Source organism: Anas platyrhynchos, chromosome 13, assembly GCF_047663525.1.
Source record: "Anas platyrhynchos isolate ZD024472 breed Pekin duck chromosome 13, IASCAAS_PekinDuck_T2T, whole genome shotgun sequence".
Lineage (NCBI taxonomy): Eukaryota > Metazoa > Chordata > Aves > Anseriformes > Anatidae > Anas > Anas platyrhynchos.
Window position 1 is genome coordinate 12,503,433 of NC_092599.1, and position 19,946 is coordinate 12,523,378.

Sequence of the window (19,946 nt, forward strand, 5' to 3'; positions counted from 1 at the left end):
GGAGTGAGCTGCTGGGAAGCGGATCGCTGCGGAGCGATGGAGATGGGGCAAGGAGGAAGGTGCTTTCCTGCCCTCGCCGTATCCTGTGAATTTAGCCAGGAGAAATGCTCGTCCCTGCTGCTGAAGCCAAGTGCCGTGGTACAAACCACTCCAGACGTGGGGCAGGGTGAGGGGAACAACCCGACTTCAGGTCATGGGTCAGCACATTGCTACGGCACAGTGAGCTAGCACATCCAAGTCAGCAACACTGCCACCCGATGCAGGGGCAGTAGGCTCCATTTTAAGTGAGACATGAAGATTTTAGACAATTTTGCATTTGAGTAAGCTTAATGAGAAACGCTTGTCTGATGAACTGGAGGACGTTACTGCATGCACGCAAACAAAAAACGCCTTCTCACAGCACACCACGGGCTTACACGACGAGAAAACCCAGCCTTGATCAGCAAGGCTGAACTGATAAAAACAGCCACGCAGTCAGGGGTCTGCGTGTTTAACAACAAAACTCGGTGTTTTCTCTGAAGGAGGAGAGCCCTGTAACCACCTCTGCAGGATTAAGGTAGCCCTACACCTCCCTGGTTCGCTTCAGGTTGCATCAGAATTAAAAATCCGACTGATTTTCTCGCAAAAACCTCCCAGGTCACATCTGCTTGGGAAGGGCTCTGCTCTCCCACTCCTTCCATCTCCAGCCACACCTGAACTGGTCCCAGTTCATGGCCCTGAAGGCCTCGGGTACGCTGCCTCTGTCCCCAGCGTGGGCACCCCCTCCGAGAGCGGCGAGGCCAAACAGGAGCGAGTAGCACGGAGGTTTCCAGACGCCAGGGTGACCTCCGTGCTCCTGAGGAGCGCGTTTACTCACACTGCGGGTAGGTCAGGACAGCTGTAAGGAGCAGCAGGGAGAGCTGCGCCGAGATAAAGGAGCCCATTCAGATAGGGCTGCCTCATGCCTTCTGGGCCGCAGACGCCAGGCACGGAGGCTGCAGTGGATGGGGTTGCTGAAGCCAAAACCAACACGTTGGAAATTATCAGAAGTGATTGCTGTTTGGGGAAATCCTTGGCCACGACATAGACCGAGATTCAATTTTTCCACCTGAAAAGCAGAATCATTGTATTGTCACGGGACCGTCTGAAGGAAATTCCCATTCATGCGGCCCTGCGTGGCTCCACCAAGCCCCACTCCGTGCTGCAGCACCAAGGAGCTCAAGATCAGAGCACGCTTTGTGCTCCGGGGATGGTAACACGTCAAAAAAATATCCTGCCAGGTATTTCAGCTACTGAAAGGATTTGTGGCTTGTCCAAGCCTTGCAGTTCTGATGCTGAGCACCTCACAGCACAGCTCCAGGTTTTTCTGGAAGCATTTAAGCACAGAAACCCTGTTACAGATGCTCTGTAGCTGTCTGCAGCTTAGTGATAAACTTACCCCAGAACTTACCAGCAGGTCAGCTCCCTGTCCTGCCACTTCTCCAAGAAGCAGGAGGAAAGGTAACTGATCTCTGCAATCACATCCTCACCGCAGAGAGCACCAGTCACTCCAAAAACCTCTCTCCAACACCTGAGCCATTTTAACAACTCCTGTTGGCATTGAGTAGGCACTCTCAGCATGACCCCACAGCACCAAAAGCAGCCCTACAGCTGCATGCTGCCACCAGCACACATCTCGCCACCCCATCTCAGCCACGGGTCAGGCTCAGCAACCACCCGCTGCCTCTCGGTGCCACAAAGCACCAAGTTTGGGTTTGGCACAAGGCTCACCCCTGCATGGCCAGGATTTAAGACCTGCTCTGCCTGGCTGCCCTCTGTGCCACCTCCTGACTTCACACCCATCGGTAGCACTGAAGACAAGCTTAACTACAGTAAGACTTCTGCCCCGAGACAGTCAAAACTCACGTCCCACAGCAAGGAGCAGCACCTCAGAGTTTACCTATCATTAGCATTTCTGCATTTGCACACCGTAGGCCTTTAAGCAGCAGTCGGTTCCCAGGGATTAAGCCATGCCATCCCAGAACAGATAACTGCAGACAGATCCAGGCAGGCAAGTCCACTCTAGCCTGCACAAGACCAACCTTTGCTTCTGGGACTCAGACGTTGGCACCTGTGATCACAGCCCTTACAGTTACCCAGCAGACTACCAGGTATTTACATCTTGTTTGTTACCAATTCCTCATTTCACCATAAAAAGCGTTTAGTAGCATGCCACGCTGCTATCCCCATCCAGGGGTATTTGCCCCGTTCCCATATGGGACTGGGCTGCTCCTCGTTTCAGTGCTTGGCTTGAATCCATCCGCTGCCCAGGCTCTGCATCAGGAGCCTCAGCTCTTTTTCTCACAGGTAGGGTATGAAATATTCTGCAGCTAGTTAAAGCCTATGTTTAAGTAATAAAGTTGGTTAATTCAAATATTTAAGTTTCCTCTGCCTTAGGCAGTATTGTCAACCAGTAGGTGCAGCAGCTAGTGGTAGGCAGTTTTTTTCTCTCCTTGCAATTAAAAATCTGTTAGGTGTACATAGCTTCAGTTATTTATCGCTATCAGAAGAGGCATTTCTTTAGTTTTAAGCACTGAGCTCACAGCTACGCTGCAATACCACAGCAAAACGTGAAGTTGATTTACAGAAGTAGGTTTTTGTGCCACTGACTCCAGGGAAATTCCCTGGCTGAGTCAGGGGTGCCAGGCAGAGCTCTACTCAGGAAACCCCACACACCTCAGCTGTTCCCAGGGACCGAGCCGGCAGCATCTTACTCACAGCTGCTGCCCCTGGCTTTACAACATCATCTGCCAAATTGGCATTTTACCTGTTCGACAGCACCAAAGCATGCAGCAGGCCCTGTTGCAGCTGCTAACCATGGCTTTATGCGAGCGAATTGCAGAGAAGGTCCGTCCTGCAGGAGCTCACCAGGTCAGGCACTTCTGCCAACTCAGCAACCAGGAGCTCAAGAGCAGCCCGGAGGCACCACGCAGCAGGCACAGCTCTGCCTTCAGGACAAGCAAACAGCCTCGGGATGACCACTTTGGGGCTCTGGTGTGCAGGCTTAGCCTGTGTCCATGGCAGAGCAAGACACTCCCAGGACCCTCACAGGGTAGCTCCAAACCTAAATCCTGATTTTCGGAGGCCTATTATTTTTAAGCTCCTTTCACTCCCACAGTGTAATGACAGATCTGGAAGCCCCCAGCTGACAGTAAGGCACACCATGCCCCAGCTGTCCCCAGGGGATGCTCAGGCTGGCAAATGTGACCCCAATGGAGTAGGGCAGCACCACCATCTTGCCTCGGGACATTGCAGATACCACACATATATGGGTGGGAGCAGAGGGAGAAGTAGTATTTTATTAAGTAAAAGTGCCAGACGTTTTGGGAGTGTGCCATACTTTATGTCACGTATCAGGAAAAGTCTAGGAATGTGCCCAATAACCTCTGTGATATGCTCCTCCTGTGCTGTGGTCCACAGCAAATGAAGATGCCAGTGGCAATAGGGTTAATTCTTTGGGACAAGGTCTTTGCAATATCCTTGCTCAGGAGTCCCACATGCCCCTGTCTCTATAACTGCAGATGTCTGCAAGTTGTTAGCTTGCTCACTAATGCTCACTGAGCAGCCACTAATCATCCGGCTGTGACAGCACCAAGGTCAGGGCTGTGCCGTCCAGCCTTTAAAGTGGCCCTGTGCTGAATGAAAAGCTTAAATTGGTGCTTTTTCACCTCCTATGCACAAGGGGAGAATCTGAACCACTAGAAGACAATTGCAGAATTTTCCAACTTCTTTTTGTGGACAAAAAAAACCTTTATCTGGCTAGCTGAGAGCTGTACAGCTCCATGGAGCACTAGGGCACATGGCAGCACATGACCTCAATAACCTGATGGTGTAGTTCCTCAGGCAGACATCTCCTTCTGCTTCAGGCAGCTGGGCTGAGCTGACAATCCTTGCTCTTCCTCACTCCTAGGCTAGGTCAGGGAAATACAGTCAGTACAGAAGTTGCTTTACCAGCACGCTCTGCCAGCTGGGATCTTCTGTGGTAGGACCTCCTTGACCACTCACATTTGTTGCAGCCGTTCAGTTGTCCAGCATGCATGCTGCATCCTCAGCTAAGAGGATCTAGTTCAGTTCAAACAGGACTCGACACCGCAGGGCTACGCAGCTACCACAAAGCTCACGTTCACACTAACTGCTGGGAGTTCCCACACCCAGCACCACGCTAGCTCTCACTGTACGCTTCCTTCTCACACACAGGCTTTGTTTTCAGCCTATAAAGAAAAGATACTTCACTCTTTTGGATGTCACAGGCATGGCCTCTCAGATGTACAGTTACTCCTGAGCACGCATTTTGGGTTTTTTTTGGGCAGCACATCAATGCGAGTGCAGCACAGATCAGCCAAAGAAGCCTGTTAGGCCTAATAAAAGTTTTGGTGGACAGCAAGATGCAACGCAGGCAATTTCCATCACCTTGCCTGAGTTCCCCAAGAAGCAGAAAGACACTTCCCCACCACCTAGGCTATGAGCATTTGAGGAAGATTCACCATGACCCGTTTTGGCCATTCACACAGAAAAGGGGAACCATTCATGGGTTGGGAGCATCAGGATTTCATGGCTAGAGAAGATCCTACAGTGCCAGTCTAAAAGCCTCCATGCCTTTGTCCTCACATCCAATAGCTGCAGCATCCAGCACCCCCAAGGTCAGGCTGTGGCTATGGAAGTTACATTTTTTCCCAGCAGTCACCAGCTTGTTTTTTCCTTATTGCTGTATTTTTACCCCAAGCATAAGAGAATGACTGAAAGAAATAATCCTCAGAGACACCCAAAGCTGTTTCCATTTGACTTTTAATTAGACCATTGATTTTGTTCGAGCACTTACATAAGCTATCAGACATTTGCATGCAGCCACGCTGTTAATCAACAGCCAGAAGAGCGCTGAAACAATGCGATTAGCATCCCAGCCTTCCCACAGTCAGTGAGTTGGGCCTGCTCAGAAACCAACACTTCCCCCACAGAGGAATTTGATAACAAACTATGTCTGTGTGAGTGACAACCACTCCCAGAGAACCACTGCAACTAATAGCTGCTGCAGCAAACAGCTCTGCAAGAGCAGCCAGGTGTTGGAGCAGGCTCATCCAAGTCCACTCACAAATAATTTTAGCATTCAACAGCATTCCTGCTCCTAGTCCATGCAAAGCTCGCTTTCCTGTGTTTGTGGAACAAGTCAGATTGATGCAAAGAGCACTCAGTTTGGTGTTTTAGAGCAGGCTTGGGGATGCCAGGGCAACAGATTATTTGTGAGAGCAATGAGCAGAGTTACAGGGCCTTGCAAATGAAGCCCAGCAGAAATCCACAATCCAAGTGAGGTAACCCTTGGTACCTTGCACAGTCAAGATGACAGTTTGACACCAATATTGTTTAGTAAGTGGCTGTTCCCCATTCCACAGCAGGGATCCGAAGCCAGATCAACCCAAGTTTTGTGTCCTGCACCACAGCAGACAAGGTTTGTTTGTCACACTGCCCTTCCCAGGCAGGGAGATGCCCTCAGCCAGACGCAGGCCCAAGGCAGCAGCACCAGCTCGGGCACTTCTGTCCCACAGCCTGAGCCCAGGGACCTCCTTCATGCAGCAGGAACGAGCACACGTGCCTTGCAATAAAAGGATGATTGCACAGAGGTGAAGGTCCGCTCCAAGACGTGCATGGCAGGGTTTTAGCCTTGAGACCTACACCAGCTCCGAGAACTGGTTTGCCAGTGGTTGGAAGTTTGTCAAAACCGTGCTGCATCTACTTACCACTGCAGGATTGTTGTGAGAAAAGGGCATGTAAAACAGTTAATTACAGCAATTAAAGGAAGGATAGCTAGCACATGTTAGTATCTAGCCAAAGAGAGCACTATTTCCTCTTCTGTGTTTGAATAACCTTCAGATTCACATATCGTGGATGTTTGCTCAGAGCACAGGGCTGCTCCCCCAGCCCTGCGCCTTGTGCCCAGGAGGAGACATTTCAAAGCTTGTTTACACGACAGAGTTCACGAGCTGCCACCTACGGCTCATTTCAGCCCACCAACCACGCCGGTGCCCTTGAATACCGCCTCAGAAACGCACACACATGGGTTTTGTCTCCTCGCAAGGGTGGCCATAGACTAATCAAGCCCAGCAGGCAGCCACGAGCAGCCCGGTTGGCCCGACACGGCCGCAGGCGAGGCCGCAGCCCCCCGGGGGGCACAGGCCCTCAGCAGCTGCCCTCCAGACCTCAGCAGAGAAGGCTGGTGGGAACGGCACAGGCAGGAGGCAGCAGGAAGGGTGGGCTCACAGCTTTGGTTACTGCCCCGCAGCGGCACAAGTGCTGCCACCACACCCAGGCTGAAAAAAGACGGCCTCACGGATCCCACGGCCAGAGCGGGGAGCCGCTCCTGTGCGCCTCAGCAGTGTTGGGACTAGGTCTGAGGGAAACCCTCGCCCAGCTTGGCCCTGATGGCCACAGGGACACATTCTGCAGGGCATTTTCAGTGTGTTCCTGCGTTGATTCCACTCGAGGGGCCACAAGAAGAGGCAGTGAGGATGACAGGCCACCAGCCCTTCTCACCTCCTTCACCCTCAGGGGCGCTGAGGGCTGGGGCTGCTGTTCCACCCTCATAACCACCGTCTCCAGCGACCTGCACCACCCAGGAAGGGTTCTGGTTACAGAAACTCTCAGTAAAAACAGCATGAAGTGTCACAGCCACTCCAAGGCTCCCACCACCCAGCATCAGTCGCTCTGGGGCTGCTCTCCTCCTCCCCGCCGAGCAGAGGCCCCTCACAGCGGGCAGGCTGGGTTCCAGCACAGAAGCCGGTCTGTCTGTCTGTCCGTCCATCTGTGCCCACCTTGCCCTCAGAGGGTGGATGTGCTGCTGCTGCCACGGAGCCCAGCACTGCTCACGCTGGAGTAATTTGGTGCTCTGACAAAGAAACGCGTCATGCTTTGCCGAGTGCCCTAAAGCACGGCAGAAGGAGCAAGGAGCGGCAGCCCATGATGTCAGCACAGCCTGCAGACATTTTCCTGCTATTGCTGGGTAAACCCTGGCAGGGGAACTCATGCAACCTGCTGCTGTCAGAAGGAACAGCTCAGCCCTTCGCAGGAACAGTCCCCACCTGGATGTTCAAAGCTACGCCGGCAAACCACGGGCTGGTCACCACAGCTTGCTGTATTTCAGAGCTCTTTTCTGTAGGTCAGTGGAATATAAGCTGAATTTACACTTTTAAGTTAGAGCTCGCCTTCAGCACTGATTAGTTCTTCTCCATTAGACAAGCTGTCTGCCTGTGTAAGCTGCAGGGACCAGAAGAGGACCATCACCCAACAGACGGGGAGGAAACACCCCATTAACGATGTGGCTGCGCAGCTATGAGCGATCACTCTCCTCAAAGTGCTTGTTAGAGAACCGTGGCTGCTTTGTTCAAGGGCAGCACCAGCAGGAGGCCCAAACCACCCCAATCCATCACAGCAGCAGAGCCCAGATTGTGCTGCTCCAGCCTCTGCCCACCCGCGGGCAGCCCCAGGGCAGGAGAGTGTCTGCTTTACTCACCGCAAGGCAACCCACGCTTCCCGGGAGCTTGGGCAAGGCTGCAGCTGGCTGTTTGAAGTGGCCGAGCTTCTTTTCCCTAACAAAAAACCCTCCAATTCTATTCCTGCAAGGGTCTTGAGTATTACAGTCGGAACATGCTAGCAAAGTAGAAGGCGTTGCACACATCTCACTACAGATGTTAACCTTCCAACTGCTTACAGGACAGCGTTTGCTCTAGTTTGCAATCCACTGAGCCCACTGCAGCAGGTCCACTCCTTACTGTGATGCACCAGATGCTACGTAAACACCTCCAGAACCTCAAGGTTAGCTGCAGAAGGGGACAGTGGGCTGAAGGAAGCTCACACAGACAATGTGAGAGCCCAGAGAACCACCTGGTTATGGTGCAACAAACTCACTGCAAGGCTCTCAACTACAAGATCCTAGATTTACCTCTGACCTGTGATATGGAAGAAAAAGTGTCCTTCCTATTAGATTACAGAGTACTGGTCTTTATTCAGGAAGAAGGTTAAGAGTTGTTTTTTGTTTGTTTTTGCCTGGTGGAGGGATAAAAATCTGTACCAAGCAAAAGCAAGGCTCAGGGGAAAAAAAAAAAAAACTCTCTCAAACTTCACTAAATGAATCCAAACCAGCAGGCAGAGCTTGCTCAGCCCATTCAGCAGATAACCTCAGCCACCAGTTGACTCAACTCAAACCCAAGATTAAGTTCTTCTGAGGAACCAGGGCAGCTCACCCCACCCCACCCCACCCAGACACCCGTTACAGGAAGGGCGGGGAAGCACCCACCGCTACCGCACTGACTGGCAATCGAGAAAAATCTAACAGCAGCTAACGCAGGCTTCACATCCTCAATACTTTCATGGCAACTGCTACTCATTTCCCCAAACATAATATAAAAGGGCATGTATCTGTTCCCTGCTGTTCGCAGTTCAGCCTGCAACAGACCAAGCCTTGTGAGCAGTGCCACACTCACACAGTGAAAGCTGTAGGAAAGTTCTCAGATTTCCTTTTCGGGATGGGCAGTGCCTTTCCTTAGCCTTTTTTACAGCGGTTTTGTTTTAGATTCTTCCCCTGACAGTTAACACTCAGCTACACAGCATTTCCTTCCTCCAGCACAGACGTGCCTGGAACGTCTTTTTCTGTTTTGTTGCCAAGTCCAGGCAGATTGCAGCAACACATCCTCACCTTCTTCTACCTGAGGTGTGGCGTCCACAGCACTACCTTGGTGCACCTTGCCCAGAGGTGACAATCCCTCCTCGCGGGGAGCTGCTCTGGAACAGGAACCACAGCGCTATCAGGGTGCACACACACACACAAAACAAAGGAAGAAAATCTCACAGCAGCCTAAAGGTTTCTCTACAGAAAGCCTGGCTACCTCACCCAGAGCCCAAGTCAGATGTGATGCTTTGCAAACGATAACTGCTGGGACAGGCTCTTCATGCATGTTGGTATCAAGATCTAACAGAGCCAAACCCTGCATTTTAGAGCTTTAAATCCTCCTTTCATTACAGCAGCAGTCACAGTGCCCTGCCTGTGAGCTGTGCACCACTTCAGGACAACACATCCACACGCGGGTACACCTGATGCTGGTGGCAGAGAATTGGGCAAGCGTTGCAGCACAGCACAAGTCTGTTCACACCAGCCTGCAACACCTGCAACCACCATTTTGCTCTGGTGCTCTTGCTTAGCATCTATTACTGGTCTAAGCTTGGCACGCCCTGGTTCAGGTCCCACGCGGGCTGCACAAAGCCTTTTCCTGAGGGGCAGCGAGAAAACAGAATTCCTCTAAAGCTTGAGGGATCCAGAGATCATTGTTTTACTTCCCATTGCTCGCAGCAGACAGCAAACAATACTGGGAATGCAAAAGCCCGGCCACACACGAGGCTAACCACATTCTTAGATTACAGTTGTAGGCTAGGAAAATAGTTATCCTGCCTGACTTAGGTTTAAACATCCCCACGTAAGTCAAACAGGACACAGCATTACAACATGGAACAGTCAAGACTTCAGTCCTCCTTGAATGGCTTGTATACTTTCCAGTGCCTTAAACAAAAAAGCTGTTTAGCACATCAGTCTAACCGGTCCCAAGTAATTTTACGAAAGAATTTGATCACTTTACAAGTTTCCTCTCAGATGTAAAAGAATGCAAGAACAGCCTACCTAAGCTACTTTAAACTGTAACTTGGAGCAAATAGCTCTGGCAAGGCCACTTACTCTTTAGTCCAGCAGTCAAATTACCAAAACACCAGGTCCTGAGGAGACCCAATCACCCCTTAAAACACAAAGCACCTCCAGTCTCCAGTAGGGAGGCCCATTGTCAGTCTATCAAAAATAATTTTAGAGGGGAAGGATTAAGTGTCATGTTTCCAAGAAGCAGAAAGCTGCTTCCAAGAAACACTGGATATTTTCCAGAAAACAGCCTCCAGGGCAGTCACAGGTAAGCGGCAGACAAAATGCAAGTGTGTTTTGACTACCTCCTTATGATGTGTTAATAGCACCTGGAGTGAGACAGAGAGAGACCCTAAGTGTATACAGGCTGAAAATACATCTGCTTTTTTTTTTCTTTCCAGTTTTCAAGCACCTAGCTCTAGGTATCAGAGGATAATACATTTACCTAGTTTAAGAAACCTAAGATTCACTCTGTCACCCCACAGTGCATCAACAGCCCAGAGATAGAAGAGCTGTGTCCCAAGCGGTTTCCTAGAATGACATTTCAAATGGGTACTCAAAGGACCCACGGGTCCTTTGCCTCCTTTTTACTCATGTTACTCCCCACCTTTTTACTCGTGTTACTGCTCAGCATCCTGCAGCTGGGAGGCAAGTCAGCTCAGCTCGCTTATCTGATGAAAGTGCAACCCAGCGAAGCTAAACCACACGTTTTCAGTTTGATCAATCTGGGTGCTGCACTCTAAGATTACCGTTTCACCAAACAAACAAGCTGGCTGCTCAGCACCCATCTCACTGCTGCCCGTGACACAGCACTGCAGGGCAAGCATCGGGTGCAATCTGCGGTACAGGCTCCAATCGATGGCCACAAACTGCCTGCCAGGCTTCATTCAGACCATGAAGTCCTGATTCCAAGCTAAATCAGAGGACTCGCTGCCTGCTACCTGGTTCCTGGTGGCAAGCTCAGTGCCAAACATAACCTCAACCCCCTCCCGGGATTTTGCTGTGGCTTTTACCAAGGCACAATGTGGCTCCCATACAAAGTAATCTCTGGAGCCGATCAACTCCTTAGGCCCTTGTGCTCTGCATTCCTGGCGTCCTACTCTGCCTGTCACGCCGCACGCCACTCAGCACCCAGGAATCCGCAATTATCCTCAGTCTAGCAGGCAAAAAGAGCCAGACTTAACACTTGTTAACACTTCAGTAGCACAGCAGCCACCTCGCACTGAACAGATGACTCCTTCCTGCTCGAGTCCCCTGCCCTAACAGCATTTTCAGAGCTTTTAGCCCCACCTTTGTTGTATGGGGCACAGTATGGACATGCTTTCCATTTGCTCTTACAGTAGATCAGTCACAAACTCACATTGAAGTGAAGGCACCTCATGGCTTGAAGAAAAGGCAGCTTGGAACTGCCCATGGACTCAGACCAATGGCTAGGTAAGGGGCAATAACAGGAGAGGCTAACTCCTGCTGGTACAAAAAAAGGCTGTGTTCAAACAGATTTAATTGATTTCCCTGAAAATAATCCCCTTTATTTTAAATGGACATCTGAATGCCAAAACCCTTCAGTACCAGGCTTTTAGAAGCATAGGTTGTGGGACAGCAGCAGTAGCTAAGCCTTAGTGCATGGCTTCTAAAGCATTCCTGGAAGTTAAATAATAACTGGAACAGGCACTGCATCCATTTCGCAGAGGTTTGATGGCATTATTAATGCTAGAAATCCAGCAGCCACAGCTGTCTGTTTTCCCAACCGATTTGGCTCAGAGCTGGCCCCAGGTCCCAAAGGCCAGCCTAGTCCTCGTAGTTCTCTACCTAAGAGCCCTTACTCGAACACAGCTCTAGGCCTCCAAATGACCTCATGTTTGTTCAGCAGCACAAAAGAGACAAAGTCCTAAATTCTCTAGAACCTAAAGCCAAAGGGAGAAAAGCACTAAGGGCAGGCAGTGTTTTACAGCCTTGGCCGTGCCTGCAGAAGGAGCAGTGTGGGCTTCGACCCGTTTTGCCGAGCAGAATGCCACAAGGTTTATTTTGAATGTCTTTTTTGGAAGGCAAGTTCAGGATGTTTTTTCAGGAGTGGTTCAGTTTATCCAGGGCTGTACGTATAGTAGGACGCCTGTGCTACTGCTTGGCTTCAGCTCCAGCTGCACAGCACGAACGGGGCTGTAAACCCCTCCATGCAGAGGCACCAGCAGCCACAGTCACCTCATTCTCCAGAACTTCAACAAGCTGTTATTGTAAGAGGCAATACAACACAAGTAATCTTCAGAGCAGTTAAACATGTCTTCAGTAGCTACAGCCACTCTGCAGCTAAATTTTACCTTGTTAAGAGTGCTGTGCTGCTGCAGCAGTGTTTCTAGAAAGGAAATCACTCAAAGCCAGGCCTGACCAGACTAACCTTGATCTCCCAAACCCGTATCCGTCGGGAAGCCTCACAGCACAATAGGAAGGGAGCTGGAGCAGCTAAGTTTTCCTAGGTCAAACAATACAATAAGAGGGAAGTGCTTGCCCGGCCGTTAACAAGCTACTCCAATGGCTGAGCAGAAAGGTGAGTTCAACCATCAGCAGTGTCAAGAGCTGGCAAGAGAAAGCTCAGCGGAGAAGCCAGGCAGCTGCGAGTCAAACCCTGCTGTGTGAAGGGAATGCAGCTCTAAGTAAATAATTAGCACCAGCTCTGCTCCCAGCTGCGAGTACATTAGCTGTTCTCCCCTTCAAGGGGGGGAGGGCAGATATTTGGGACCCAAGAGTCCTCTTTTTGTCTGCATTAGTAGTGAGGCACCGCAGGGCACCCACCCACTCCACTGAGTACATTTCTAGGGAGGGCTTCTGCAGCGACTCTTACCGAGTCTCTCCCACACCAGAAAAGTTCTTATTTTATTGCTGTTATAGCTAATGCCTCTGAAGGGAAACAGCTTTCACCTTGGCGGAGAGTTTTAGACAGCCGAGCAGAGCTGAACTCACCCAAATTCAGCTGTGTAATTCATTGAGGCCAGAGTCACCAGGAGACAGTAATTAGAGTTATCTGGCAAAGAGCTAGAAGAGGCATTCACATTCTTTCCCAGAGATCTCTCAGGCATTCAAATTATGGCTTTACAGACTGTGCTGCGGCCACACCTGAGCGATCCCCCCAAAACGGTCACCACAGGCATTCCTGAGGGCTCAGCTGCGATTTGCCCTGCATACCAGCAGCTTCCCGAGCGGGCTGCCAGCTACCCGGCAGTCGCACCCTGTGCTGCGGGACGGACAGCGAAGCCTAGCGCCGGCCAGGGCGAGCATCAGCTCCAAAACCCATCTCCAGGCATTAGCAGAGCTCCCTGGGCTTTTTCTACAGCGAGCTACCGCAGCACTAGGATTAAGGAGAAGGCGCAGCCCTGCTCAAAAGCAGGATGTAAGCTGCAATTGCACTCACATAAGCATGCACGCTAGCCTGAGCATTGGCATCATCTACTGGGCTGTAGCATGTAAGAAGAGTCCCCTTATGCTGTTCTATCACCTATGGGGGGGTGCAGGCTGGGGCCAGCAGCATCCCGGCTGGATTTGCTGCCTGGGCTGATGGGGGACATCTGGGGAAAATGCTGCACAGAGAGAGAACGTGCTGCAGCTTTGCTCGGGAAGGCAACTACCTGGAAGCACAGCTAATGCTACAGGGGAGGATAACAGCAGAGTGCTGACAGGGGGACACAGCTCTGCCCTACAAGGGGACCCCACGGCCATGCAGCACCCAGGGGTGGCACCCAGGGGAGCAGGGCAAAGCTCCCGCACGTTAAACCTTAAAAAAAAAAATAAAAAACGATGCAAGAAAGCAACGGGGAGGCACTCACCGATGGAGACCAGCTTGATGCTCTCCCGCTCCAGGAACTCGAGGGCGACGGAGACGTTCTCCAGCTGCATCTGGCGGAAGGTGGGCCGCTGGTGGTACTTGCGGTACATGCGCTTCTGGCTGAGCACCTCCAGCAGGGCGATGAGGCGCAGCCCATCGCTCAGGTCGTGCTGCAGGTTGCCGATGCGCTTGTTGACGCAGCGCAGGTGCTCGTTGCACCAGCGGGTGAAGGTGTTCTGCTGGATCCGCTTCCAGGGCGCGTCCTCCGCCAGGTCCTTCTCGGTGGCCGGCATCTCGCCCTCAGCCTCGGCCGCTCTGCGCCCGCCCTGGCCCCGCGCCTGCGTGCTCATGGCCGGCCCCGCTCCGCCTCCGCCCCGCCCGGCCGCGCCCCGCCTGAGGGGAGGGAAGAAGAAGGAGGAGGAGGAGGAGGAGGAGGAGGGAGGGAAGGAGAGAAGCAGCGCGGCCCCGCGGTTGTCCCGCTCCTCCTGCAGCCGCCTCAGCCCGGCTCTGCCCGGGCCCCCGCGTCGCCGCCCGGCCTTTATCGGCGGCAGCCGGGCCCGCCCTCGGCCGCATCAGCCGCCCGCGCCCCGCCGGGCCGGCCCCCGGGCTGTGTGGGGCCGTGTGGGGCTGTGTGGGGCAGCGCTGTGGGGTCGGGGGTTACAGCCCCCCTATCGCTAAAGGGTGGGCCGGGGGCTGCCCCCATGGCACCGACACAGAGCCGGGGGTGCGGCCCCTACAGCAGTGCTGTGTGTTCAGGGTGCGGCCCCCCTGGCACTAATAATACGTATTTGGGGTGCAGCCCCCCTGGCAGTAACGAATATATATATCCAGGAGGACAGCCCTCCTGGCACTAATTATCTGGGGATACGGCCCCCCTGGCAGTAGTACACATATCCGGGGGTGCAGCCCCTATAGCACTAATGAACATATCTGGGGGTGCAGCCCCTATAGCACTGGTGAAGATATCTGTGGGTACAACCCCTATAACTAATACACATATCTGTGGGTACAGCCCCTGTAGTACTACTGCACATATTTGAGGGCACAGCCCCCCTGGCACTAATATACATACCTGGGGGTACAGCTCCTATAGCCCTAATACCCATATCTGGAGGTGCTGCCCCTATTGCCCAAATACACATCTCTGGGGGTGCAGCCCCTATAGCACTAATACCCATATCTGAAGGTTCTGCCCCTATAGCATTAATGCACATATTTCAGGGTACAGCCCCCATGGCACTAATACCTGGGGGTACAGCCCCTATAGCCCTAATACACACATGTGGGGGTGCAGCCCCTATAGCACTACTGTGCGTACCTGTGTGTGTATCCCCCCTGGCACAGCTGCACGCCCAGTTCGTAGCCCCCGTGGCACCCGGGTACAAACAGAGCTGAGGCCAGCAGTGCAGCCCCCATATGCACAGCTGCAGCAGCACGGCACCCCAAAGATAGCACAGCCAGATGGGGGTACAGGCAGCCAGGGGTGGGTGAGCCTGCCCGGCGCGGAGCTGTGCGGCAGAGGCCGGCAGAGCCTGGTCTCTTTGGGCAGGGAGGGGTTGGTTTGTCTGTAAAATCCTGCAGCCACCGGGCGCCGCCGTGCAAAGTACAGCGCGGAGCAGCGGAGGCTGTGGGCTTGCACAAGATGCAGCACGCTGCTGGGGAATAGCACCCGCCGTGCTGACACACGCTATCTTATCAACCGCTTAAACAAAACACAAACTTCAAAAAGCGAGCAAGGAAGGCTTGAATTCTCGGGGGTTTCTCTCTTTTCTTTTTTTTTTTTTTTTTCACTTTTGTGACCGATTTCCTGGTGAGCCACTCCCTGCCGACATACAAGGCTGAGACTTGCCGCTGACTCATTTGATGACAGCAAAAAGTCAACAGAACTATCCCATCTGCAGTTGCTACATGCTGACTGGGTAGGGGTTGCTGAGAGTCTCATGACACTTAACTGGTCAACAAAAGCCGCAGGGAGGTGCCTTTGCCCATCCCTGCCCCGAGGGATGCCTGAGCCCACCCGCGGGCCACATCCCTCGCACTTACCTACGGCCTTGGCTCTGCTCCTGGAGCTGCCCGACTGACTCCAAGTGTCCGCGTGTCTCTATTTACATCCAGGCCGTCACGCCGAAAGATGTGAGAGTCTGTCGGAGGAAGCACATCCATTAAAACACAATCAATAAAGTCTAATCTAATTAAATGACCACAGCCGCTCTCCACTAAAATTAGAATACCGATGTCCGATGATTTTATCCCAGTTTTATTCTAATGCCTTTACTGAACCGGGGCACTGCAGTTTCTCTCCTGCTCCTTCCTCCAGACTCGTAAGTTTTATTTAATAAACATGTTCACAGGAAAATAGGGAAGAAGCAAAGATGAAGGTGAGGTAAAGTGGGAGCCGTGCCCAAATTTCCGTCCCTCCCCAGCCAGCAGGCAGCATCGCCTCCTGTTTTACAGTTATCTCCGAAATCAGAGATCAGATTTAATGTACCGAAATGATGAGGTGTGTCTCATGGCATAGCAGCCATTGCCCTTTCCTCAAATTATTGACTGAGCAACAAAGAATTTGAATAAAAAACACTTGTGGAGTGTCAGGCTCCAACTGAAGGACTTTATTTACAGAGCAGAAACGGCAGCGGGTCCTGGGGGAGACCTTGGAAGCTCCCTGCCGTGGGCACGAGCTGGTCCAGCCCAGGAGAAAGCTGGCTGGGAACAAGGAGCTGTGCCTTTTTCCAAGGGCTCCTCTCCCATCACCCTACATGTATACTTCATCTCTTAATAGATGCTAATTGCTTATTGACTTTGGCCTGGGTTGGGGCTACTTAGCAACCATGCCACATCCGGATTAGTGATTGCTTATAACATTTTAATTTCAGTTCCTTCCCAGTCCCGCACCTAGTAATGCACACTCTTTAACAACACTTTGTGCCCAGGCCACGCTGCAGTTTGGTGCTTCGGCCTTTTTTTTATTTTCCTGTAACAGAAGAAGCAAATAAAAATTAAACAGGAAAAAAAGTAGAAACAGTATCCGGACCTTAACTGTTAACTTAAGCGTAAAGTTTTTAAAAGAACTCGTCTTTTCCACAGAGCCACCGGAGAAAGTTCTCATCCCACAGACTGTTGTGCAATGGCACACTCAGCACACACAAGGACAGCGGTTTCTCTGAGTGGTTTCGCCCTGCTCCGTCCATCCACGCGTCCCACCAGCAGCTTCCAGGCATGCACTCGGATGTGAAGCTGTAACCCCGGGCTCACCCCACCGGCCTCGCGGAGGGGCAGAGCCCACAGCTGGGACCAAATGTGCTGCTGCCCCCAGCCACTGACCCCAGGACCCCCGGGGCAGAGGCTGCGTCCTACAGCTCGCGTGCGAACGGCTCCAGTGCTCTGGCTTTTGTATGAGCAGAAGAGAAATAAAAGCAGTTGGACAGCAGCCCGAGGGGGAAAAACTCCCAGAGAAGTGGCCTCCACTGGTGTACATCCCACGGCCACCCGGCACCCACAAGGAGCAGAACCAAGTCGCAGCAGCCGGCCGTGCCTGCTGAAGGCAGTGGTGTGGTTGGGGCTGCTGCTGCTGGGGATGGCAGCGGGTGCTGGTGCTCTGGGTCCAGCCCCTCTCCTCTGTGCATCGCAGGGATTTTAAACAGAATCCAGCCTTCTGCATCCCAATTGCTTTCACGATTTTGGGAACAAAGACTGCTTTATGGGAAGAGATTGAAAAGAAAGCAAAATAAGTTCTGCTCTGAGGACCAGATCCTGTTTCCTTCCTTCCTTCCTTCCCGGTCACAGATGGTGTCTGAGCCATGGTCCGAGCGAGGTTTCTGGCTGCTGGGCAGATGGGGCAGCCCACACGTGCATCCCCTCACCTGCATGGGTGTTTGTGAGTGGGGCAGGAGGGGCACCGTGTCCGGGAGCTGCCCGGCTGTGGTGCAGCTCCTCCGGCACCAACACCTGGTCCTCTGCAGCTTGTGCGAGAGATCCCCCGTGTGCACCGCAGCCGGGCTGCTCTTGGGGTCACGTCTGACCTGAAAAACTGGCTGGACTTTGAAATGAAGTTGGAAGACATTTTAAAACAAGTGAACACGTTTCCTGTACTTTATTATAGATGAACTAATGTATGCCTTCCATACCTTATATTTATAGGGATGGATGTTTGTGTGGACATACGTACACATGCAGGGAGAGGGAAGGGGATTTCAACACTACACACTGTGGCAAATACTTTTTTTTTCTTCTAATCTGTCCAGTTTGACAAAGAACTTTCCAGCCCAGCCTTGCTCGCCAGACACAGATATACGGAAGGAAGAACAGAGTCATTGCTTTTTCAGTTCTCTTTAAGTGGTTTCAAAAAACAAGCAGCACTGATTTTTTTTCCAGTGTTTTAAAAATACTCTTCCTCCCTCTTTATGTTAATTTGCAAGGATGGGCTTAGAAAGACCCTGTTTGTTGTGGAACAGAGGTCTTCCACTGCCCCACATTCACTGCTTTACCACAGAACTGCTCAGAATAGTTTGCATTTCAAAATGCAGCACTGACAAATGGGATGACTTGTAATGGCATTTGGTTCCTCTGCGTTTTGCAAAAAGATATTGACGACTGTGTCCCAAAGGAGAAGATGGCAGCAGGCTGTGGGAACCCACAAGGAATTGCTTTGTGGGCAGGAATAGAAAAAATCAGGAGCACAGGTTAAACTTGAGGGGTAAATAACAGTTGGCCAGCCTTCACAAGGCCGCTGCTGCTGCTCCTGCTGGAATCAGCGATAATCCTTAATGGAAATTAAACCCCAGCATGGATTATTGATCCCACACATCAGGGCCCTGGATGTGTGCTGTGTGACCCCACGGTGCACACTCGCCATTAGATTTTGGAGCACCCCAACGGGGAGGGACAGCAGCCCTGGCTGCTGGCGGTTACGTTCAGGAAAGGTTTGTCTGAACCTCCCTTGCAAAAGCAGAAGGGTGTGGGGAGCAGTGGCACGGCTGGCACTGACGTCCGTGGCCAGGCAGCGCCTGACAAGTGACTAACAGGGTCTGAGTCTGCTCCAGAGGAGCCAAGAGCATCACGGCCCCGTGACAATGAGGTTCTGCACTCCTCTGAACCAGGGGTCCCCCATTTGGGGCACTGTGAGTGTCCTCTGCTTTACGCGATGTTCAGCAATGGCTTGCTTTGATTACAGTGGGCGAGGATCAGAATTAACCCCAAGTGGTCAACACAGCTCAGTAAGAGTGGGCAGCAGCCAGGGCTGAGCATTCAGGGCTGAGTCTTTGCAAGTGGAGGGGATTTCTCCACTTGCAAAGACTCAGATCATGTTCCTGTTAACCCCTGTGCAAGTAGAGGCTGCATCTTTTAAAGACCTGGGTGATGCTGTTAATACATGAGGAGGGCTGACTTTTCCCACACTGCAACTAACCCCACACAAATGGCTTTGAAGATGCATCGCAGCCCAGCAGAAAAGTGTTGGGAAAAGCCAGCAAGATGCCTCCATCCCTTCCAAAGGCTTCTGCCAAAGCCGCTGTGCTGTGAGGGTTTGTGCCCCAGGGCTGCCCAAGTCTGGGAATTGTCAAGGCAACCGCTTGGAAAAAGAACGGGGCCATGGGCTATAGCAGCCGGGTAGCTTTAGAAATCTATCAGGAGATTTTAAATATTCATAAGTTTTTGGCATGTAATGGCCTTACCCAAACACAGGACAGCATTGTGCACTGCAACAAAAGCCATGTGCAACAAATGCCGTAAAATAAATGACCACACGATCAAAACACTGCACAGATGTTAATCCTCGCAGTGCCCCGGGGAGACTCCTCCACCAGCCCAGCCTTCACCCAGTGATTTCAGAGGTAGCGAAGCTGAGGCTCAGGGCACCTCAACACCTTAATCCCATGGGATTTCGGTGGCAGCTGCCACTCACCAGCGTGGCCAAGTGACCAAGCAGAGCATCACCACGCAGCCAGCAGCACTCGCCCCAGCTCAGCCATCACATCCAGGTCCCAGCCTTGCACCAAGGCTTCCCAAGCACACCACATATTTTCTTCTCCCCTTACACTGTTTGCTGAGTTTTAAAAGACAATAGAAGTGTTTCTTCTCTATTGATGAAGCAGTCATTAAGCCTCTCCTTTCGCTACCCTGATCTCTACCAAGCGAAGCAAAACCGAGACAAGTCGGTCAAGTCAAAGCATGAATTGAATGGATTGCATCATGGGCTGTGTTCTCCTTATTCAGCAGCTATATGGAAGGCAAAGAAGTTCTGCATTATACAAATATCAGCTAGGACATCTGATACAACTTGTTCTCACTTTTTCCAGCTTCTTTTTCCTCCTCCCTTTGTTATCCAGGATTGTGAAGACAGCAATGTGAGAGCACGCAGCAGCGGTTCAATCCAAATCAGACAGAGGGATGTCTTTAGGCAGAGAGATCGCTAGAAATACACTGAAAAATATAAGACTTAGTCCTGGAATT

General features: G+C 51.9%; 1 protein-coding gene and 1 long non-coding RNA gene across 8 annotated transcripts in view; both read right to left on the reverse strand.

The window, feature by feature from the left end:
- The window catches only part of FLNB (filamin B), an 84,967-nt gene that overhangs the window by 55,421 nt on the left and 9,600 nt on the right, over positions 1 to 19,946 (reverse strand). For all 7 annotated transcript variants that reach the window (XM_072044619.1, XM_027467362.3, XM_027467365.3 and 4 more), the window contains exons 3-4: positions 15,543 to 15,640; positions 13,501 to 13,892 (exon numbers count right to left, since the gene is read on the reverse strand). In XM_072044619.1, coding sequence (XP_071900720.1) covers positions 13,501 to 13,849 — 349 coding nt within the window. In that variant the 5' untranslated portion in view covers positions 13,850 to 13,892; positions 15,543 to 15,640. The remainder of the gene's footprint in view (positions 1 to 13,500; positions 13,893 to 15,542; positions 15,641 to 19,946) is intronic.
- On the reverse strand, positions 4,666 to 12,792 carry LOC140003642 (uncharacterized). Its single transcript, XR_011812627.1, has 2 exons — positions 7,520 to 12,792; positions 4,666 to 7,263 (listed from the first exon to the last, which is right to left on the reverse strand). It is a non-coding gene; the product is annotated as an uncharacterized lncRNA (long non-coding RNA).